This window comes from Aotus nancymaae, unplaced genomic scaffold (genome assembly GCF_030222135.1).
Source record: "Aotus nancymaae isolate 86718 unplaced genomic scaffold, 86718_ANA_hifiasm-v0.15.2.pri h1tg000032l_0, whole genome shotgun sequence".
Classification (NCBI taxonomy): Eukaryota; Metazoa; Chordata; class Mammalia; order Primates; family Aotidae; genus Aotus; species Aotus nancymaae.
Genome location: NW_026988445.1, coordinates 18,816,480 through 18,841,023, shown reverse-complemented (window position 1 = coordinate 18,841,023; position 24,544 = coordinate 18,816,480). Strand labels below are relative to the sequence as shown.

Here is a 24,544-nt window from a genome sequence, read left to right as displayed (position 1 = left end):
CTCATCCACTACCTACCTTAGGCATTCCTATCGTCCTCGTGTTTGTATATAATAAATAGATGACTTCTGGTATTACCAGGTAACCAAAGCTTTTGTTTTGCCCATCCTCAGAGAGATGCAGGTCAGCTCCTCCAGTACCACAACTTCTGAGAGTCAAGATCCGTCTTCTGGGGACCCTGCGGTCAGTGCCCTTCAACAACAGCTGTTACTGATGGTGGCTCGCAGGACCCAGTCGGAAACCCCACGGGTACGTACATTCCAGAATTGCTGTTTGTGGATGTTCTAGAAACAGGGAATCTTAAAACCTTTTTCCAGGTTGGATTACCTGACAGAATTAGTTGAGTCTTTCCCTGAATTTTGCATCACTGGGTTATTGATATATCACTGCAAGGCAGTCTACCGACTAAATGTGAAAAGAAATCAGATAGATAGCAGCTAACCAAGACACCTAATATTGGGTTAGCTAACCTAACCCAATATAACCTTGAGTTGTTATTAACAGGACTGCTACTGTCTCAGTTCCTTTTCAAAATGCATTAGAAATTCATGCACATTGATCTATGGTTGCCAGGATGCATAAGTCTTACAAGAGCTCACTGGATTAGGTTGCCTTTTCCCCCCATGGTTTGGAAAATATCTGTGTTTTTTTAAATAATGTATTATTGCCTTGTGTATTAAATATTCAAAGATTCTTAAACATTTGACTTAAAGAGAGACTTTATTCTTGAGGCAAGTGACATTATCATCAAGAGGTCTAAAAATATGAGGCATTTCATTATTTTACTAACAGGTAACTTATTAATGTTCATTCATTTATCCAGTCAACCTTTAATGAGACACTTGGGAGGCAGAGCCAAGGATTCAAAGCCAAAGATAATGTGGGAGGTTAGTGAAACACCCAGACATGAAGTTCGAGCTGCAGATTTAATTTTGGGCATTTTGGAGGAGGGGAAATGGGGAAGGCTTCTTAGAAGAAGAAATACTTGGGTTCAGCCTTGAAGAAAGATTGGTTTCCATTGGTACAGATTGAAAGAAAAGGATTATACATGGATGATATTATGTGAGTATCAAGTTTCTTTATTTCTGTTTACTTTTTTCCTGGAAATATTTCAGTTCATTCTAGAAAAGCTCATCTTTGAAAAAATAATACAATTTTATATATATACATATATTTTTATGATTGCTTAGCCACATTTTTCCAAAGGATGATCAGTAATACAGTGGAGCTGGGTGCAGTGGCTCATGCCTGTAATCCCAGCACTTTGGGAAGCCAAGGTGGGCAGATCACCTGAGGTCAGGAGTTCAAGACAGCCTGGCCAACATGGCGAAAACCCATCTTTACTAAAAATACAAACATTAGCCTGGTATGGTGGCACATGCCTATAGTCCCAGCTACTTGGGAAGCTGAAGTACAAGAATTGCTTGAAGCCAGGAGGCGGAGGTTGCAGTCAGCTGAGGTCATGCCACTGCACTCCAGCCTGGGCAACAGAGCAAGACTCTGTCTCAAACAAACAAACACAAAATACAGTGGGTTGAAATTTATACATCATTACTCAGATGTGCAAAGAAAATGTTGAGTTACCTTTTAGAGGACCACATATTGCTCTGAGCTCTTATTCCTGTTGATGTGAGTGTAGGGGGGACTTACCTTAAAAGTGCCAATTGCTGGACGCAGTGGCTTATTCCTGTAATCCCAGCACTTTGAGAGGCTGAGGTGGGGAGATGGCTTGAGCCCAGGAGTTCAAGGCTACAGTGTGCTATGACTGCACCACTGCACTCTAGCCTGGGTGGCAGAGTGAGATCCTCTCTCAAAACAAAAAAAGTGCCAATTAGGGTAATGCAGCCCTTTCGGGCTTGGAGTTTCTGTGTGAACAACTGTTTAATTTATTCAAAGAACTAGTCTTTTGGGACTATTTATTCTCTTTCCTTTTAGGTATTCAGGCTCTTTTTATTTTTTCCAAGACCTCTGTGCATAACAGATAGGATTCCTAAACCAGTAGGTAGAAGTGGACCTGGTACTTTTGGTGGGGGGTATCCCCTTGGCCCAGTCACCGGGTGTACTGTGTATTATATCTCCCTGGTTTGGGTAAGGTGCTGGATCTGCCACTCACTGGCCACCAGTGACCCTGCCATTTGCCCTAGCTGTGTTCTCCACACACCGTCACCCTTTACAAGGTCTGTGAGCTCTGCCCAGCCCCACCCTCAGCTGCCAGTACATAGTGCTCACCACAGCCCTAGTAACGTAGGGGCCCTGTAGAACATCAGCTTTCCTGAGAAACTTGGGTTTTTCCCTGAGATAGGCCCAGGGAAGCACTAACTCCCTACCACCCTCCAGAACATTAGTGTTGAGCCTTTAAGAAGGTTCCATGAAAGTATTGACATAGCTTGGGAAGAGGTAAATGCCATTGATTTCATGAGTAGCAGAGCTACAGGAAACCAGAAACTTGGGATTATCAAAGGTATATATCCATTGATTTAATATCTCAAAAATATCCCAGGTAGAGCAGAAACTTAAGAATAAATCAGAAACAGTCCAGCCATTCCTTATTTTACATTTGTACTCTTGTAAATGACGCGATGATGCTTAAAAACTCAGCTCACCTTTAGTGTTTCACTGTTAGACACTTAACCAAATTCATTGCTTCAATCGTTTAAACTTTGTTAACTTTTAGTAAAAAATTTTCAAGTTCTATATTCTGTTATATCTGGGTATAGAAGAGGAAAAATGAAGATCGCTGACCAGTCTCATAGGTAGGCCCTAAGAAAATATTTACAACGGTCTCATACTGGGGAAAAAATGTAGTTCTACTATTTGTTTTCTAAATATAATTGATATCACCAGGAAATTAAATTAGGTTTCAACCACAGAATAAAAACTAAGTTGGTTTTCTGCTCATTATCCAACAAATATTTGCTGTAGGATGACTATGCCTGCAGTCCTGTGCTAGAAGCTTGGTCTACAATGGTGAAAAGACTCAGTCCCTGCCTGCAAGAAGTTTAACAGCCAGTCAACCAATTCAACTCTATATGACAGAAATTCTGATTAGAATAGACTTTGGTGATGTGGGACACAGAAGAAGCTCCAGGCCAGTAAATAGAGGATCAGAGAGGCTTCCTTAGCAAGGTGACACCTCAGCTGAAATCTGGAGGATGAGTTGAAGTTAACCAAATAAAAGGAGATAAGGGTATCTAGATAGAGAAATGACCTGGCTAAAGGCGCCTGGAGGTGAGACAGAAAGCAGGTGTGTTCGGTGCTTCTGGAGCCTGGAGGCACAGGAGGGCTATTTCTCAGAAGAGACTAGCAAAAGTAAGCAGGAGATAAGTCTCTGAAGACAAGACTTTAATCACCTCCTTCCCCCATCCTCCCTGCCTCTCTCCTTCAAGTGCAGCATCTGAACTCTGGGGATGCTTCCCCCACAACTTTCCACAAGCTCTTTCTAGCAAAGGACAGAATTCTACAGGCTCTGATGGGTGGGTGGCCAGGAGGTGAGCCAAGGCCAGAGAAAGACTTGTCTGAAATTCCTCCCTGGTACAAATACAGTATGTGTGCAGGGAATGAAGTGGCCCTGAAAGGGAGCTCCCAGGAAGGGCTGTCACTTTTATGAAGGGCTGGTCATTTAAAAAAAAAAATACACACACACACACACACACACACACATGAAGAGGAAGTTCTTTTTCATCATCATAGCTGTAGAGTTTAGCTCTTGAGCACAAAGAGAAGGGCAGAGCTTGGGGCATAATTGGAACTGGTGAAAATCTGTTGTTTGAACTCAAGATTGGCATTCAGGGGTTTTGAATATTACCAATTACAATATTGGATGAATCTATATTATAAACCAGTACTTCTCTGTGACTAAATTTATCCATTATGTGCTTCTAACTCCACAGAGTATATTCTGTAGCCTCATTACCATGGCTTTTAAAATCTTACATTGTCCCAATATGTTATGGGCCAGTACCTGAGTAATCACCTTGAAACATTTTCTTTATTACACTGCTGGTTGAGAGGCAGGTGAAGTCTACTCAAGGGCAGCAAAGAATCTGTAGGAATACAGCATTTTCCGCTTCCATTTACTGTCACCTGGGTATGGTCTCCAACTCATTCAGCTTCTCCTACATTAAAAAATGAGATAGTGTGGTATGTGAAAGTGCTTTGTAAACTCTAAAGCTCTATGCAAGTCTATGATCATGGCATTATTATTATCATTATGAATAACATGAAGGTCAGGCATTTCATTGGTTCTAAACTGATGAGAATTGGTGAGAATTGCAAAGATGAGCACAGTACTAGGCCTGACTGTTGTTCTAGGTAAATATAAAGGTAGCATTTATATCACAATGTCATTAAAACATTAACAAGAACTTATAAAAATATTGGCATTTACTAAAAGATGAAACTGTTGAAATAATTACGTAGATGAAAGAGATGAGACATCAATTATAATATTGTAGCATTTATTTTTCATCATAGATTTATTTATCTGAAAGTATATTAATACTTTAAAAATAAAAAGTAACATTTGCATCTTTTCATTTATCATGTTCAGAAGTTCACTTAAATATGGAGGCTCCTCAACTTAGAATGGGTTTATGTCCCTATAAATTCATCATAAATTGAAAATATGTTGAAAATGCATTTAATACACCTAACCTACCATCATAGCTTAGACTGGCCTGCCTTAAACATGGTCAGAACACTTATATTAGCCAACAGTTGGGAAAATCATCAAATACAAAGCCCATTTTATAATAAAATGTTGAATATCTCCTATCACTTATTAATGTTCTACTCAATGCTTATCACTTTCACAGCATTAAAGTTAAAAAATTGTAAATTGTTTCACCATGTTGACCAGGATGGTCTCGATCTCTTGACCTCGTGATCCACCCACCTCGGCCTCCCAGAGTGCTGGTGCGTACCTGTAATCCCAGCTACTCAGGAGGCTGAGGCAGGAGAATTGCCTGAACCCAGGAGGCGGAGGTTGCGGTGAGCCGAGATCGCGCCATTGCACTCCAGCCTGGGTAACAAGAGCGAAACTCCGTCTCAAAAAAAAAAAAAAAAAAAAAATTGTAAGTTGAGCCATTATAAGTCAGAGACTATCTGTAACAGGTTTAGAATCCACATGATTGGTTATGAATTCTGGCTGCTAAATGTAGCCACTGTTATAACAGTATCATCCTACTTCTTAAACATATGTTTCATCCCTCAAAGTTTTGTTCACATCTTGATATAATTCACATTCCACTTGTATGTTTTGAACACAAGTTGTGTGCATGGCACTGGGCTAGGTACTCTCGTGTTTGATGTCATCTTATCTTTAAGAGAAGTCTTCAGGTTAGGCATTATTTCATCTAGGGTTTGAATATCTAAGGAAACTGCAGTGCAGAGGGTCCTGAACTTGGGGCATTGAAGGGACCCTGACTCAGTGTTCCTTCCTAGTTGTCCTTTTGTCACCATTAGGGTCTCCAGTGCCCACATCCTCCTTAGCAGCCACTGCTGTGATTTCTCACAATCCCACTTCTGACACCAGAGTCCCTACCACCCTGCTGTCCTAGTGCTGAGCTTGATAGCTGTTAGGAGTTACACATAGTTCCCCAAAGGACCACTCTTTCTTCTGTCTACTCTTCAGTATTCTACTCCTTCTCCCTTTCCCCTGCCCTTTCAGGTAAAAACCTTTTGGGAAGCCCAGAACCTCTAATTATTTTCAATATCCATCCCCCGCAAAAAAAGAAGCCAATAATTTAAATCCATCTGTGCCTGTTCTGACTTTGGGGAGGTTCTGTAGAGCTCATCACTTACTCTCTTTCACATAACAGGGCCTAATATCTATTTTAGTTTTTATTTGATGTGGTTCATTCTAAAAATCACAAATCTGACTTTAAGTTCGTTTTACATAACGTTTGTAACCCATTATTCTTCATCTTACTTTACCAGTTTCCATTATCTAGTTTCCTTTTCAAATTCATATTGTTAACTTGTTCTTTCACAGTTGGACTATATATATTGTATCTTGAACTCTATTTGTTTTGCTATGAAGGTGGCTTTCTCTTTACTGATGAGCACTGCTTGAGGTGTTGATTCACCTGGGTCCCCTTAAGCATGATTGTAGAAAGAGCGCAAATCTCTTCCTAACCTAGGACCTCGGACTAGTGACCTAATCTCTTAGAGCCTCACTTTCTTTTAGGAAACTGAGCTATTGTGAGCTTTTAAGGATTAGACACAATATGTGGCAAAATTATGACTTTACTAGTTGGTGGCAATTCCTGATATCATCAAAAATTTGTATTAGTTATCTGGAACTCTTGAAATAGCATTATTTGAACAGTAGAATTTCTCAGGTATCTCAGAAGGAGTAGTCTTTTATTCTTAGATTTCAAAAATTCCACCAAAAATATTTTTTAAATGTACACTATACTTCTCTGCCTTCTTAAGAAGAATATACTGATAATAATGTAAGTTGTTCTTGATAATTCAGATTCATTAAATAAAACTTGCATATTGTGCTATAAACACTAATCCATATAGGGAGTATGTGTAAATGCAATTATCTTGTTTTTTAAAAAGAACTTAAGCTCAACTTTTATCCTTTCCTTCCTCCTGCCTTTTCCCAAGCTCTTTCTCAGAGTAATAGAATTAAACTTGCAGGCCCAACTTACTGGGCAATGCAACATAATTATTCTTTGGCAAGGCTTAATGAATCAGAGACATAAACATAATTTTTTTGTTCATTTGTTTATGCATTCATTTTTTCTTTATTTAGGTCACTTACAGTGAAAGATAAAAGTCATAGATCTGAAACTCCTTCTCAGACTCCACGGTGGGTCCTCACTTATGCAAGCTTAATTGCAAGCTTAATTGTTGATGTACTCCAGGGACTACCAAAGACCCCTTTACTCCATTCGCTCTCCCGGGATGGCCGTCCTACATTCTCTCATGACTCACTTCTCTCTTACTCTCTCTCCATAGATAGATACAGATGTAGATATGTTTATGCATGTGTGACGATGGTACCATGACTGGTTTGCTTGCCTATTCCCAGAGATTCTAAACCCCTGTAAGGTAGCAACTCTCTCATTATGTTTTCATTTTCAACATATATTACATACAGTATTTGGTTTATATAACCTACACAATAACTATTTTGTTTGATGAGTGAAAACATGAATGATATTAAAATGATGAGAGATATTTGAATTTGAATTTGGTACCAGAAAACAGGCCACGAATAATTGCTACAATTTACCAAAACATATGGCTTTGGGCTTCTTTAATATCTAAGGCAAAAAAGAAAATTTCATGAACCTTTTTTTTCCCATAAAAGAAGTCAAATTATTTCTTTTTTCATTAATTTTTGAGGAGTTTTTTTTTTAATTAAAGCAAGGATTTTCATTTAAGCAGCAATAATCAGCACAGTATGCTGGAATCTTTAAGTTTTAAAAACAATGCAGGCATAGTCTTCATGTAATTTTTAATATACTGACCTTTCCTAACAGCTAAGGGTATAATATGAAACCTCACTTTAAGAAGGGATTTTTCTTCCATTGGTAGGAATGCTGTCATTTTAGCTGTTGCTTAACCTTGACCTGTTTATGCATCATACATGGATTCTGACGTAACAAGGACAGTAACCATGGGCTCCTGTGCACCTAATTCTTATTTACACTCTTTGTCCATGTGGCTTCAAGGAAAAGGACTTCTTTGTCGGGGGAGGTTTACTATAAATCACAAGTTCATCATCATGCAAAGAAGCTGTTCCTGCTGAGATGACACCAGGCAGTTTCCGCGAAACTCTCTTCTGTGTTGAAATAGAATTCCAGGCACAAGTAGCACTTACAGTCTCAACTTTCCTGTTACGCAGTCCAACTCATCCTGTATATTCCCTTCATGATGGATCAACTTTCCCTTCAGATGCCTTTTGCATTAATATTTGATATCTGGGATAACTCCATTTTCCATAGGCTGAATTAAGCAGATTAGCATCTGGAAATGGAGAGATGGTAAAATTTGCTTTCTCAGAGAGTTTTGCAGTGGCCTCTAATGAAGCAGCTGCACTGCCCTCATGCATGCCAGGCACTTTGACATCAGTGACTTCCCCTAAATTAGGAAAAAAGCTGTGCAGTCTGCCCATGTATAACCTTGTGCTTTAGAAGCCAAAGAGAAATATGAGAGTCCTTAAAAGCCAATGTCACCTCCACCGCTGCTCTTTGTCCCCATACTCATCCCTTTCTTGTCTTTGCCCTTTTTCATCTCCTGTGTCTTATGTTTGTCAGCCTACAGGAAATCAGAACCTTAAATCCAAGTTGGAAAAATGCAGGGCAAAATCAAACAAAAATGCAGATTAGAATAATCCAGCAATTCCATTTCTGAGGATATATCCAAAAGAATTGAAAGCAGGAGGTGAAAGAGATACTTGCACACCTGTGTTCATAGCCGCACTATTCACAATAGCCAAAGAGTGGAAGCAACCTAAATATCCCTTGTGAGATTAGTGGATAACCAAAAGGTGATACATACATACAAGGAGTATTATCCAGCCTTAAAAAGAAAGGACATTCTGATATATGCTACAACATGGATAAAGCTTGAGGACACTATCCCAAGCAAAATTAGCTAGTCACAAAAAGGTTCAACTACTATATGATCTCACTTACATGAGGTGCCTAAAGTAGTCACATTCATCAGGACAGAAAATAGAATGGTGGTTACCAGAGGCTGAGGGAGGGTAATTGCAGGAGTTGCTAAACAGGTACGGGGTTTCGGTTTTGCAGGATAAAAAGGTTCCAGACATCCGTTGCACAACAATGTGAATATCATTAATACTATTGAACTTTACACTTAAAATGGTTATGATGGTAAATTTTTTGGTATTTGTGTTTGTTTTTTTTTTTCTGAGATGGAGCTGCACTCTGTTGCCCAGGCTGGAATGCAGTGGCACAATCTGCTCACTGCAACCTCCACTTCCCAGGTTCAAGCAATTCTCCTGCTTCAGCCTCCTGAGTAGCTGGGATTACAGGCGCCCACCACCATGCCCAGCTAATTTTTTTTTTTGTATTTTTAGTAGAGATGGGATTTCACCATGTTGGTCAGGCTGGTCCCGAACTCCCAACCTCGTGATCTGCCTGCCTTGGCCTCCCTAAGTGCTGGGATTACAGGTGTGAGCCACCGTACCTGGCCAGTATTTGTTTTTTAACCACAATTAAAAATATATAGAGGTTAGAAACAGAAGCTCTGCAGGGGGCTGGGGCATCTAGAGAAGGCTTAAGGATAGTAGCCAAGTGGCCAGAGTGAAGGAGGAGCTGTATGGGGGCTTTGGTTTTAACAGCTTCAGTATGTGGAGAACAGGAGACAGAACACAGGTGGGATGTCCAATAGGAGGCTCCCCTAACAGGATCAACTGTTACTTAATACTAACAGTGAGGTCATCATTTCTGTTCTTTCTTTTGGTCATCTGGGACCTCACTGTTAGGATTAACTAACCACATTCTTTTTTTTTTTTTTTTCTTTTTTGAAGTGGAGTCTTGCTCTGTTGCCCAGTGGCGTGATCTCAGCTCACTGCATCCTCCACCTCCTGGGTTCAAGCCATTCTCCTGCCTCAGCCTCCTGAGTAGCTGGGATTACAGGTGTGTGTCACCATGCCCGGCTAATTTTTGTATTTTTAGTACAGACGGGATTTCACCATGTTAGCCAGGCTGGTCTCGAACTGCCGACCTCATGATCCGCCCACCTCAGCCTCCCAAAGTGTTGGGATTACAGGCATGAGCCATCGCGCCTGGCCTAACTAAACACATTCTATTACCAGCACCTTCACTAAGGGGACTGCATGGAAAACTGCCTGTTCCCAGCCTTGTGCCAGGCTCCGAAGAGTCCCTCATTAAGTATTTGATAGACAAATCAATGAAGGCCAATTTTTTTTTTCAAAATTGAATTTTTTTCTACTGAATTAGAGCTAATCACAGATGAATCAGGAATTAAAACTTTTACTATCTGGGTCTAAATTTTCCCACATTTCAGGTTTAATTATTTAGATTTTTTTTTCAACAAATATTTCAGTTTTTCTTTTTTTTTTTTTTTTTTTTTTTTTTTATTGCATTTTAGGTTTTGGGGTACATGTGAAAAACATGCAAGGTTGATGCTTAGGTGCATACGTGGCAGTGTGATTTGCTGCCTTCCTCCCCTTCACCCATATCTGGCATTTCTCCCCATGCTATCCCTCCCCAATTCCCCACCCCCCCGCTGTCCCCCCCACTCCCCCACAACAGACCCCCATGTATAGTGCTCCCCTCCCTGTGTCCATGTGTTCTCCTTGTTCAACACCCGCCTATGAGTGAGAACATGTGGTGTTTGATTTTGTGTTCTTGTGTCAGTTTGCTGAGAATGATGGTTTCCAGGTTCATCCATGTCCCTACAAAGGACGCGAACTCCTCGTTTTTAATGGCTGCATAATATTCCATGGTGTATATGTGCCACATTTTTCCTGTCCAGTCTATCATCGATGGGCATTTGGGTTGGTTCCAGGTCTTTGCTATTGTAAACTGTGCTGCTATGAACATTCGTGTGCATGTGTCCTTATAGTAGAACGATTTATAATCCTTTGGATATATGCCCAGTAATGGGATTGCTGGGTCAAATGGAATTTCTATTTCTAGGTCCTTGAGGAATCGCCACACTGTTTTCCACAATGGTTGAACTAATTTACACTCCCACCAACAGTGTAAAAGTGTTCCTATTTCTCCACATCCTCTCCAGCATCTGTTGTCTCCAGATTTTTTAATGATTGCCATTCTAACTGGTGTGAGATGGTATCTCAATGTAGTTTTGATTTGCATTTCTCTAATGGCCAGTGATGATGAGCATTTTTTCATATGCTTGTTGGCCTCATGTATGTCTTCTTTTGTAAAGTATCTGTTCATGTCCTTCGCCCACTTTTGAATGGGCTTGTTTGTTTTTTTCTTGTAAATCTTTTTTAGCTCGTTGTAAATTCTGGATATCAGCCCTTTGTCAGATGGGTAGGCTGCAAAAATTTTTTCCCATTCTGTTGGTTGCCGATTCACTCTATTGACTGTTTCTTTTGCTGTGCAGAAGCTGTGGAGTTTGATTAGGTCCCATTTGTCTATTTTGGCTTTTGTTGCCAATGCTTTTGGTGTTTTGGTCATGAAGTCCTTGCCTACGCCTATGTCCTGAATGGTTTTGCCTAGGTTTCCTTCTAGTGTTTTTATGGTGTTAGGTCTTATGTTTAAGTCTTTAATCCATCTGGAGTCAATTTTAGTGTAAGGTGTCAGGAAGGGGTCCAGTTTCTGCTTTCTGCATATGGCTAGCCAGTTTTCCCAACACCACTTATTGAACAGGGAATCCTTTCCCCATTGCTTGTTTTTATCAGGTTTGTCAAAGATCAGGTGGTTGTAGATATGTTGTGTTGCCTCCGATGCCTCTGTTCTGTTCCATTGGTCTATATCTCTGTTTTGGTACCAGTACCATGCTGTTTTGATTACTGTAGCCTTGTAGTAGAGTTTGATGTCTGGTAGTGTGATGCCTCCTGCTTTGTTCTTTTTGCTTAGAATTGACTTGGCTATGCGGGCTCTCTTTTGGTTCCATATGAAGTTTAAGGTGGTTTTTTCCAGTTCTGTGAAGAAGGTCATTGGTAGCTTGATGGGGATAGCATTGAATCTGTATATTACTTTGGGCAGTATGGCCATTTTCACGATATTAATTCTTCCTAACCATGAACATGGAATGTTTCTCCATCTGTTTGTGTCCTCTCTTATTTCGTTGAGCAGTGATTTGTAGTTCTCCTTGAAGAGGTCCTTTACATTCCTTGTTAGTTGTATTCCTAGGTATTTTATTCTCTTGGTAGCAATTGTGAATGGCAGTTCGTTCTTGATTTGGCTCTCTTTAAGTCTGTTATTGGTGTATAGGAACGCTTGTGATTTTTGCACATTGATTTTGTATCCTGAGACTTTGCTGAAGTTGCTTATCAGTTTCAGGAGCTTTTGGGCTGAGATGAGGGGGTCTTCTAGATATACAATCATGTCGTCTGCAAATAGAGACAATTTGACTTCCTCCTTTCCTAATTGAATACCCTTTATTTCTTTTTCTTGCCTGATTGCTCTGGCTAGAACTTCCAGTACTATATTGAATAGGAGTGGTGAGAGAGGGCATCCTTGTCTAGTGCCAGATTTCAAAGGGAATGCTTCCAGTTTTTGCCCGTTCAGTATGATATTGGCTGTCGGTTTGTCATAAATAGCTTTTATTATTTTGAGATACGTTCCATCGATACCTAGTTTATTGAGGGTTTTTAGCATAAAGGGCTGTTGAATTTTGTCGAAGGCCTTCTCTGCATCAATTGAGATAATCATGTGGTTTTTGTCTTTGGTTCTGTTTATGTGGTGAATTACATTTATAGACTTGCGTATATTGAACCAGCCTTGCATCCCCGGGATGAATCCTACTTGATCATGGTGGATAAGCTTTTTGATGTGCTGTTGTAATCGGCTTGCCATTATTTTATTGAAGATTTTTGCATCTATGTTCATCATGGATATTGGCCTGTAGTTTTCTTTTCTTGTTGAGTCTCTGCCAGGTTTTGGTATTAGGATGATGTTGGTCTCATAAAATGATTTGGGAAGGATTCCCTCTTTTTGGATTATTTGGAATAGTTTCAGTATGAATGGTATCAGTTCCTCTTTGTATGTCTGGTAGAATTCGGCTGTGAACCCATCTGGACCTGGGCTTTTTTTGGGTGGTAGGCTCTTAATTGCTGCCTCGACTTCAGACCTTGTTATTGGTCTATTCAGGGTTTCGACTTCTTCCTGGTTTAGGCTTGGGGGGAGGCAGCTGTCCAGGAATTTATCCATTTCCTCCAGGTTTTCTAGTTTATGTGCATAGAGTTGTTTGTAATAATTTCTGATGATGGTTTGAATTTCTGTGGCATCTGTGGTGATATCCCCTTTGTCATTTTTTATTGCATCTATTTGGTTATTCTCTCTTTTCTTTTTTATTAGTCTCGCTAGTGGTCTGTCTATTTTGTTGATCTTTTCAAAAAACCAGCTCCTGGATTTATTGATTTTTTGAAGGGTTTTTCGTGTCTCTATCTCCTTCAATTCTGCTTTGATCTTAGTTATTTCTTGTCTTCTGCTAGGTTTTGAGTTTTTTTGATCTTGCTCCTCTAGCTCTTTCAATTTTGACGATAGGGTGTCAATTTTAGATCTCTCCTTTCTTCTCATGTGGGCACTTATTGCTATATATTTTCCTCTAGAGACTGCTTTAAATGTGTCCCAGAGATTCTGGTATGTGGTGTCTTCATTCTCGTTGGTTTCGAAGAACGTCTTTATTTCTGCCTTCATTTCATTGTTTATCCAGTCAACATTCAGGAGAAAGTTGTTCATTTTCCATGAGGCTGTGCGGTTCTGGGTTGGTTTCTGAATTCTGAGATCTAACTTGATTGCACTGTGGTCTGAGAGACTGTTTGTTATGGTTTCCGTTCTTTTGCATTTGCTGAGGAGTGATTTACTTCCAATTATGTGGTCAATTTTAGAGTAGGTGTGATGTGGTGCTGAGAAGAATGTATATTCTGTGGATTTGGGGTGGAGAGTTCTGTAAATGTCTATTAGGTTTGCTTGTTCCAGGTCTGAATTCAAGTCCTGGATATCCTTGTTAATTTTCTGTCTCGTTGATCTGTCTAATATTGACAATGGTGTGTTGAAGTCTCCCACTATTATTGTGTGGGAGTCTAAGTCTCTTTGTAAGTCTTTAAGAACTTGCCTTATGTATCTGGGTGCTCCTGTATTAGGTGCATATATATTTAGGATCGTTAGCTCTTCTTGCTGCATTGATCCTTTTACCATTATGTAATGTCCTTCTTTGTCTCTTTTGATCTTTGTTGCTTTAAAGTCTATTTTATCAGAGATGAGAATTGCAACTCCTGCTTTTTTTTGCTCTCCATTTGCTTGGTAAATCTTCCTCCATCCCTTTATTTTGAGCCTTTGTGTATCCTTGCATGCGAGATGGGTTTCCTGGATACAGCACACTGATGGGTTTTGGCTTTTTATCCAATTTGCCAGTCTGTGTCTTTTGATTGGGGCATTTAGTCCGTTTACATTTAGGGTTAATATTGTTATGTGTGAATTCAATCCTGTCATTTTGGTGCTAGGTGGCTGTTTTGCCCTTTGGTTGATGCAGATTCTTCATTGTGTTGATGCTCTTTACCTTTTCGTGTGTTTTTGGAGTGGCTGGTACTGGTTGTTCTTTTCTATGTGTAGTGCCTCCTTCAGGAGCTCTTGTAGAGCTGGTCTGGTGGTGATGAACTCTCTGAGTTCTTGCTTGTTCACAAAGGATTTTATTTTTCCTTCACTTATGAAGCTTAGTTTGGCTGGATACGAAATTCTGGGTTGAAAGTTCTTTTCCTTAAGGATGTTGAATATCGGCCCCCACTCTCTTCTGGCCTGTAGGGTTTCTGCTGAGAGATCTGCAGTGAGTCTGATGGGCTTCCCTTTGTGGGTAACCCGACCTTTCTCTCTGGCTGCCCTTAGTATTTTCTCCTTCATTTCAACCCTGGTGAATCTGATGATTATGTGCCTTGGGGTTGCTCTTCTAGAGGAGTATCTTTGTGGTGTTCTCTGTATTTCCTGGACTTGAATCTCGGCCTGCCTTGTTAGGTTGGGGAAGTTTTCCTGGATAATATCCTGAAGAGTATTTTCCAGCTTGGATGCATTCTCTTCGTCACATTCAGGTACACCTATCAAACGTAGATTAGGTCTTTTCACATAGTCCCATATTTCTTGTTGACTTTGTTCATTCCTTTTTACCCTGTTTTCTCTAATCTTGCCTTCTCGTTTTATTTCATTGAGTTGATCTTCGACCTCTGATATCCTTTCTTCTGCTTGGTCAATTCGGCTGTTGAAACTTGTGCATGCTTCACGAAGTTCTCGTGTTGTGTTTTTCAGCTCCATCAATTCGCTCATATTCCTCTCTAAGTTGTCCATTCTTGTTAGCATTTCGTCAAGTCTTTTTTCAAGGTTCTTAGTTTCTTTGCATTGGGTTAGAACATGTTCTTTTAGCTCACGGAAGTTTCTTATTATCCACTTTCTGAAAGCTGATTCTGTCATTTCATCACACTCATTCTCCATCCAGTCTTGTTCCCTTGCTGGTGAGGAGTTGTGATCCCTTGTAGGAGGAGAAGTGTTCTGGTTTTGGGTGTTTTCATCCTTTTTGCGCTGGTTTCTTCCCATCTTTGTGGATTTATCCACCTGTTGACTTTGTAGTTGTTGTCTTTCTGATTTTGGTAATTTTAAGTCTGCTGTGGCAGAACTCATAAACCCCCTGCTCTTCCCCCCAGGTGTTCTGTCCCAGGGAGTTACGGTTTTATGATGTTCCCCTGTGCGGTTGCTGTTTTCCCTGCCCACAAGGTGGCAGCCTAGTCACACTCAGGTTGCAGAGGCTTCGCTAAGCTGCTGTGGGCTCCACCCAGCTTCCGTGTGAACTTCTGGGTGTGGTTAGAACTGCTTCCGATATGTTGGCCCGCCCCTGTAGTGACGGAGTCTCTGTAGTCGCGGATTGCCTTGGTAGAGAACAGCAGGGTGCCTATGGAGAACGCCCCTCCTCCACAGAGCTGGACCGTCCCGGTTTCAGTTGTGTTTCAGGTCTTCTTGCTGGGTAAGAGGGGACACCGTCTCATCTGATCTGCCTCCGGAGCCGCTGCGTTGGCTAAAGCCGCGGCTCTGAGATTCGTGGCGCTGGCCTGGCTCCCCGTTTCAGCTCCCCTTGCTGGCTTATAGGGGACTCAGACTCTCTCACTTTGTACCGTGAGCCGTTGCCTCAGGGTGCCGGCCCAGCGGCTGCGCCGTTCAAGCCAGCGGCGCCAGCGGTGCTGGCGACCCGTGTGGCTTCTCTGCGTGTGAATCTCCTGGTCTGTGGGCAGTAAAAATCAGTCTGGAAATACGGCGTCCACTCACCCTCTGTGCTTTCTCTCGGAGCTGCATTCCCGAGTTCCTCCTAAGCGGCCATCTTGGATCTCCCCTTCAGTTTTTCTTATAGCAGGCTTCTCCAATGACCTAGATCTCTCCAGTGAAAATATTTTTACTCTTAGTAAAATTTGAATATGTATCTCAACATTAAATAACACACTTCTCAGAAATGAAGTCATTTAAGATCTTTATTGAATTCTTACCTTTCATAAGAACTATTTTTAGAGCAGATTCTTGGCCTTAATGAGCAGTAGTGTTTTGATGTGGTGAGTAGCATGATTTTAATGGTACATTGTAAAGGAATTGAAGTATGTTGGTAAGAAAAATCTTTTTTGTTGATCATTATCCTTTTCTTACAGTACTTATTTTAAATGAAATATGTTGGTCTACATTTCAGAATTTGAACATCTGCTTTTTGTATTTTTAAATTATGGTGTATGTATATTTGTGGCCATGGCATGACAACATGAAATTCTTTTTTCTGTTGTTTCTTTTCGTATCTAAAAGCATGTGAGTCAGGATCTGGAAGACTCGTCATGTTCTTCAACACAAGGAAAATTTAACCGAGAACAGTTTTACAAATTTATCATTTTCCCTGGGAAGTGGATTAAAGTCTGGTACGATCGACTGACCTTGCTGGCATTACTCGATCGGTAAGTCACTGAGTATGCACATCCACTGTCGGAGGCACACCAGGGCCATGACAGTGCCCACTGCATGATTTCAAAGACAAAATTGTCACTTGCATTTTCTAGTTGTACACTTCCTTTGCTGTGAACCCAAAGTCAAAGCAATAAGATCCTGACAACAAATTGTACTTTATCAGTTACAATGAGAAATAAGGCAGTTACAATAAGTAACTCTTATTAATAATAAATTAATTTATAATAAGAAATAATGAGTAATAATACGTTACAATAGGAAATGGTTTCTATTTAAGGTTCGTTTGGGCACAGTAGCATACTTTGGTGTACTCGTCTTACCCCATTTTTGTAGAAAAGCTTGAGGCCCCATCTGTAGCAGAGAGCCTGGCTTGACTGGGTGTGGGCATGGGGAGAGGAGGGAAGATGAAGTGGAGTGATTTCTGCCTCTTCCCTGGATACCTTGGATTCTCATTGTTCACTTGTGTCTGATGTACTCTCACTTGAATGTTAATTTTTCCTTTAAACTCCTTTCCTCTTTCTCACTTTCTCTTACCATTGTCCCATACAGCAAAACGTTTTGGGGTAGGAGCTGTGGTTACTGGGTAGGGAGAAAGAGGAGGAGAAGTTAAGGTTGGTTAAAACATGATGGAGGCTGGGCATGGTGGCTCACACCTGTAATCCCAGCAGTTGGGGAAGCTGAGGTGTGTCAATCACCTGAGGTCAGGAGTTCAAGACCAGCCTGACCAACATGGTGAATCCCCATCTCTACTAAAAATATGAAAATTAGCTGGGTGTGGTGGCACATGCCTGTATTCCCAGCTACTCAAGAGGCTCAGGCTGGAGAATCACTTGAATTCAGGAGGTAGAGGCTGCAGTGAGCCGAGATTGTGTCGCTGCACTCCAGCCTGAGCAACAAGAGCAAAAATTCATCTAAAGAAAAAAACAAAAACAAACAAACCATGATGGAAATGGGCCTAAGGAGAGGGGCTTGTCATTTGTATCTTTGCCTACCTCGAAATATGCTCATAACAGTATTATGATTTTCAAGGGCTGAGTAGCACTGACTAGAAGGTTGGTTTGAAAATTTCAGATACTATTACTAATGCTGCCATAAGCAATTTCTGCATTTCACAGTTTAATGCCAACCCTTGGGGACAGTGGAAAACCTGGTTGCCTGTCTTATTGTCATTGGCACCCCCAGTGACTGCTTGTTATAGTAATGTCTTAAATAGTGTGATCACATATGAAAAGACTATAGTCATGCAGAATTACAACAGTAAATTTCAGGACCCATAAGTCAGGGAATGGAGTTTTAATGGTTTTCCTAACAACACTGTGTTACCCAAGGGGCACACACTGAGGAGGAACAATTAATACTTAACTAATAATCCAAGATAGTATATTCTGGTAAATGAGACATTTAAAAAATATTAATTATTTTCTGCTAAAAATAAATTATTGAAAGTTGGACTAGCTTGCATTAACCCTTCATATCAAAAACAAAAACAAATATATCTATAGATTTGTATTTTAAAATCTACTCGGTGATAAAACATTAAATGGAACTCTATTGGAGGTCTAAAAAGGATGATGAGGATGACTGCAGTTTTTAAAAGCTGATGTTTTTATTATTTTAATTACCTTTCTGGCAAGTCACAATGAGTTTTTACATGTTGTGCTTAGGGATGACCTAGAAATAGCACCATTGCTTTATCCATAGATCCTTCAGCTGGTGTGGGGAATCCCTGGTCTCTGGAGTCAACCTTGGGAATTAAACCCGGTCCCCACTACTTATTAGTGCTATGATCTTAGGATGGCTAAGAAATCTTTCAGTGCCTCAGTTTCCTATCTGTTAAATGAATGTAATCTATACCACACAAAGGTTGTAAGGATTAAATCAATTTAGTCTTTGAAAGAGTTCTTAAAATATTAGTTGCTATTATTATTATTATTTGGAATGTGGCCCAGATCCCAGAAAGAAGAAAAATTAAAAAAAAAAAATTACGATTGTGAAAGTAGATATTGTCAAATTCAGACACTAAAATTTAGACCATTAGTTCATAGGTAACATCACTTTTAAAAAATTTTATTTTAAGTTCTACATGTGCAGAACGTGCAAGTTTGTTATATAGGTATACATGTGCTATGGTGGTTTGCTGCACCTATCAACTCATCATCTAGGTTTTAAGCCCCGCATATATTAGGTGTTTGCCCTAATGCTCTCCCTCCCCTTGCCCCCCAACCCCCCGACAGGCCCTGGTGTGTGATGTTCCCCTCCCTGTGTCCATATGTTCTCATTGTTCAACTCTCACTTATGAGTAAGGACATGCAGTGTTTGGACTTCTGTTCCTGTGTTAGTTTGCTGAGAATGAGGCAACATCACTTCTTATTCAAAGCCATATAAACCTACCTAAAGTCATCTGTTAGCAGGACTGGTGATCTGATTTTACAGTTCAGAGTCAATTAAAATAAGGAAAGGGACTGCATGAACTCACAGCTCACAGGAAGGAAGAAGAAAGAAACTCAAAATACTGACCTAGAATAACTGAGCTGTTTGGGACCTTTGCAAGGAGAGCATAATCCCCAAACAGGGCTGTGAGTCAGAATCATCTGGGAAGCTAAGGTTGAAGTCTCCAGTAGATACATAGCTCTTGGTCGTCATTCTTTCTCTATCTGCCCTATTTTCTTTGGTGATGGTATTCAGTCTCATGGCTTTTAATATGCCAGTGACTCTCAGATTTATATCACCAACTTGGACCCATCTCCTGAATTCCAGACTTGTATATCTGACTACCAGATTGGCATCTCATAGTGTCAGGATGACATCTCATATCCTAGACTGAACTCCTCATCTCAACCTCACCCAAGCATGCTTCACTTACGGTCTTCCCCATCTCAGGTGATAAAAACTCCATCCGTCCAGTTTCTCTGGTTAAATATCTTGGAGTCATCCTTGAGTCTTCTTTCCTTTCACACCTGCATTCCATCTCTTATAGGAAGCTGCTTTCACTGTTCCTTCCAAATGTACCTATTGCATCTTTTCAGTGTTAATGTGACCATGTCGTCTGAGCCATTTCATCTCTCATCAGGTTACTGCAGTAGTGTCTTCCCTGCTTCTATCCATTCTCTCTGTATAGTATTCTTTTTTCTTCTTTTCTTTTCTTTTCCTTCTTCTTCTTTTTTTTTTTTTAGTTGGCTTCTTGCTATGTTGTCTAGGCTGGCCACAAACTCCTGGGCCCAAGCAATCCTCCCACCTCAGCTTCCCAAGTAGCTGGGATCACAGATACCCACCATGCTCAGCGCCTGTACACTATTCTTAACACAACACAATAAGGCTTTTCAATGTCACTGCTTTGCTGACAGGCCAGCAATGGCTCCCCATTTCACTCAGAATGAAAATCAAAGTCCTCAACAGTGCCCACACATCCCCCATACTGTAGCCACTAATTTGCTTTCTGGCCTCATCACCTACTATCCCTGTGGACTTTTCTTCATCCATACTGGCCTTCCTTTTGTCTCTCAACCATGCAAGGCAGTCCTCCAGCTTAAAACCTTTGCACTGGCAGTTCCTGCAGCATGGAACATTTGCCTCCCAGACATTTGCAGTGCCAACTCCCTTACACTGAAGAGCAGTGGTGTGGTCTTGGCTCACTGCAACCTCTGCCTCCCAGGTTCAAGCAATTCTCCTACCTCAGCCTCCCGAGTAGCTGGGATTACAGGTGCCCGCTACAATGCCCAACTAATTTTTGCATTTTTAGTAGAGATGGGGTTTCACCACTTTGACCAGGCTTGTCTCAAACTCCTGACCTCAGGTGATCCACCCGCCTCGGCCTCCCAAAGTGCTGGGATTACAGGCATGAGCCACTGTGCCCAGCCTTTATTCTTTTTGTCTGTTGCATTTATATTTACATATTGTATATTTACTGAACTTTTTTTGTGCATGCTTACTTTTGGCATCACTCACGAGGAAGGAAGCTCCCATCCCTTTTGTTCACTGATGTCAAAGCAGCTAGAGCAGTGCTGAGCGCTTTTGCTGCATGAAGGAAGAAATCAATTTTCCTTTGCAAATCACCTCCCCTTCCTAATTTCTGCCATAGATTCTGCCATGATCCTTTTCTTCTCAGATTGAAGTCTTGGAGTAATCTTTATTCTTTCAATCAGTGCTTCATTGTCCATAATTCATTTGGAGTTCTTTCAGCCTCACTCTGAATTGTGTCCTCGAGTTAGGGGTCCCTTTCTATTCCCCAGCCATGTGAGCTTCCCAGGCCCTCATTACCTCTCCTGGAAGTGCTGTTTATCCTTGCTCTTGTCTTTTTCTCCTCCAGTACACGTTATAAACCTCTGCATGATAAACCTTTCAAAAGTACAGCCTTAGTCATGTCACTCTTGGCCTGGTAAGTACACTTTTTAACCCAATGTTTAATGATAGAGAAACAAGAAACTGAGGGAGGGAGAGGGGAGCCTGGGGGCAGAGGAATGGAATCCTGGCAGAGCAGAATTTGGAGGAAAAATACTTTTTAGGAACCTTATTCTTTTCCCTCCCCAAAGTGAAAAACATTTGTTTTTTTCTTTGAAATTTTATTTCCAAGGCCTTTAGATATTTTTAAGTATACATCAAATTGTTATGAGCACACTGTAGGACACATCATGAATTTTAAAGACTTGAACAAACCAAATATATTGAGCACTATTAAAAGTGCACAGTGGAAAAATAAAAGGCACACAATTTCCTTTTTGCCAAATGTATTTTGGTTCCTCCAGATTTTTAAAAAATTTTCAACTTGAGCCTCATGCTATCTGAATGCTAACTTAGCCTTTCTATATATTTCTATGCTATCTTTCTACCCTACTTTTATTATTCTGTAATATGTCAGCTGCAGTTCAGTCAACCAAATCACCCATTGTTTTTCTTCTCCTAGCTGTTGTCCCCAGAGTTTCCTGTCCTTCCTGTGTAGGAGGCCCAAGGCTATGCCTCTTGGCAGCCCCAGCTCCAGATATATTTTAATAGAGTCATTTATTTTTGTGTTTCTTTGAATCTGTGAAATCTATATGCATATCTATCAATCATCTCTGTAACTATCTGTCTGAAATTATATGTAAAGAGTACCTATCATATGATTCGTGCATTTGTGCATTTCTTCAAAATTTTTCTCTTTACTATTTCTCTCATTTTCATTAGCTATTGAAGCATCAAGAGTCAGCATTAGATTTGGGTTCCTTTTCACTTATTGTTTTATTCACTGAAAAATGTTGCACAAAATGGAAGAAAGTATTTTATAAATTAAAGGATTGTTATCCAGTATACAAAGAACACTTAAAACTCAACAGGAAGAAAAAGGAACAACCCGAAAATGGGCTTAAGGCCTAAACACCCACCAAAGAAGATACACAGATCATAAATAAGCAAATGAAAAGACACTCAACATAATAGTCCTTAGGCAATTGCCAATTAAAGCAACAATGAGATACCAGTACAACCAATTAGAATGGCCAAAATCCAAACCACTGACAATACCAAATGCTGGGGAAGATGTGGAGCAACAAGTACTCTCATTCATTGCTGATGGGAATGCAAAATGGTACAGCTACTTTAGAAGACAATTCTGCAATTTCTTATAAAACTAAACATATTGTTACCACACGATCTAACAATCGTGCTCCTTGTTGTTTACTCAAATGATTTGAAAACTTACATCCATGCAAAACACTGCACATGAATGTTTACAACAGTTTTATTTATAATTACCAAAACTCAGAAGCAATCAAGATATCCTTCAAAAGGCAAATGGATAAACAAACTGGTATCTTCATACAATGAGATGCTATAAGAAATAAAAAGAAGTGAGGCACCAAGCCATAAAGACATGGAGGAACCTTATATGCATAGTACTTAAAGAAAGAAGCCGATGTGCAAAGTCTATATACTGTATGGTTCCAACTGTATGGCCCCCTGGAAAAAGCAAAACTAGGAGACAATAAAAAGATCAGTTGTGGGGGTTAGGGTGGAGGAGCAATGAATAGGTAGGGGACAGAAGATTTTTAGGGCAGTGGAACTTTTGCTAGAGTTCCCATTTGGTGGAGACATGTCATTATACATTTGGCAAAACCCAATGTACAACACCAAGAGTGAACTTGAATGTGAACTATGGCCTTGGATGATACTGATGGATAATGAGGTGTTACTGTTGGTTCATCAATGGATGTTGATGGTGGGGGAAGCTGTGTGCATGTGTCTGTGGGGAGGGGCTATGTGGGAACTCTATACTTTCTCCTCAGTTTTGCTATGAATCACAAATGTCTCTCAAAAATATAGTCTATTAATTTTTAAAAAATATTTACAATTGCCTGCCTGCTAGGCACAAAGTAGCCAATTATTCCTGTCTAAAAAACGTATCAGTTTAGTGGGGTAGAAAAACAGGTACATGAGCAAAAACTGGTAAGGTGAGAAGTATACTCAGAATCCTTGCAAATGACCCATCCAAACACCCAGGTCCCTTGTTCCCTGACCTTATGGTCTTTGCCATCCCCCGTGACTCTATTTCTGCCACTCCCTTCCATGTGTCCACCATGCATCTTATCCTCTCACAGAAGTCTTCCACTTCTGACATTATAATCCTGTTTCTGCTCATCCTTCCCCTGTCTCTCTAAATCCCTCAAGTGTTTCCCAGTCCTCACCAGCAATTTGCCCCACTGAATTTCTCTTATCTTGCAGCCCTTGCCGTCTTCAGTTTCCTCCCTATTCTGCCTGGGTTACATGATCCAGACCTGTAGCCCCTTCCTATCTATATCCTAAAACCGCCTTACGTTGTCCTTTGCATACCCACTTGATAACACTCCATCTCTGGATGATCCCCCGTCTCTACCCTATACCATGTATGGGGAGTCCATAAGAGAGTCACCCAGTGAGATAGTGTGGACCCAACACGCTCCAGGGCAGGCCCTCTGCCCTGTCAGGAAGTTGTAGCTCACCCTTAACTCTCCTGCTGGAGCTCTCCTGGCTTCTGAAATTTGACAGTAAACTCTGACACCAAAAGTTTTATCTGGAAATGATTTTATGCTTAGGCCAGGTGTGAATGTATCCCCTTACCACACCCCCTTCCATTGAAAGGAACCAGTGAAGCTGTTTATCTGAAACACGTTTCATGGTTGTGGATGGAATCATTAACTACGTTTTGCCAGTAAACCCAGTTTAGTGGCCAAGGAGATCCAATGGGATGAGATTTTATTTGCTTCAATAACAAAAATCTGGTGTTAAGTTGGATTTTGTTTATATAGCATGAGGAATAAGGAGAGAAAGAAACCTTAAAATCTCGTAGCTAAATACAAAGTCTTGCTTATGGTAACTACTGTGTTGTCATGGTTCATTTTTTTTGGAAACATGAAGGCATTCTGTTTAAAAATGGCAAAACTTAACTTTTTTGTTTGTTTTTATGTATGTATTTTGCACAGAACTGAAGACGTCAAGGAGAATGTGCTGGCAATTTTACTCATTGTCCTGGTTTCCCTCCTTGGATTTCTGACCTTGAGCCAAGGCTTTTGCAAAGATATGTGGGTGCTCCTCTTCTGCCTTGTCATGGCCAGCTGCCAGTACTCCCTGCTAAAGGCAAGACCACATCTAATTCTTACAAGTAGCGTGTGCTGTCACTAATGTAGCCTTGAAATCATGAGATGATGACACAGACACTTCTGATTTGTGTTTTAGAGTGTTCAGCCTGACCCTGCCTCACCAATACACGTAAGTTTCCAAAAACAGGCAAGTAGTTTTTCTTGTCTGTCTGTGTTGAAGGCAGGGAAAAAGCCAAAATCTAGTCAAAGGGCGAAGTCTGTACCTAGCTCTATATATTGAATATAAAATAGAAATATCAAATATATATATAAATGCATGGTAGAGAGCTTCCAGCTAGATCTGAGAGCATGGTGTGGGTGGTATGGGGGAAAGT

At 40.5% G+C, this 24,544-nt stretch overlaps 1 protein-coding gene across 4 annotated transcripts in view; it reads left to right on the top strand.

Moving 5' to 3' along the window:
• PCNX2 (pecanex 2) overlaps positions 1–24,544 on the top strand; it is a 308,138-nt gene that overhangs the window by 48,809 nt on the left and 234,785 nt on the right. For all 4 annotated transcript variants that reach the window (XM_064383610.1, XM_064383609.1, XM_064383611.1 and 1 more), the window contains exons 9-12: positions 112–247; positions 16,468–16,613; positions 24,054–24,207; positions 24,307–24,339. In XM_064383610.1, the coding sequence (XP_064239680.1) occupies positions 112–247; positions 16,468–16,613; positions 24,054–24,207; positions 24,307–24,339 (469 nt within the window). The remainder of the gene's footprint in view (positions 1–111; positions 248–16,467; positions 16,614–24,053; positions 24,208–24,306; positions 24,340–24,544) is intronic.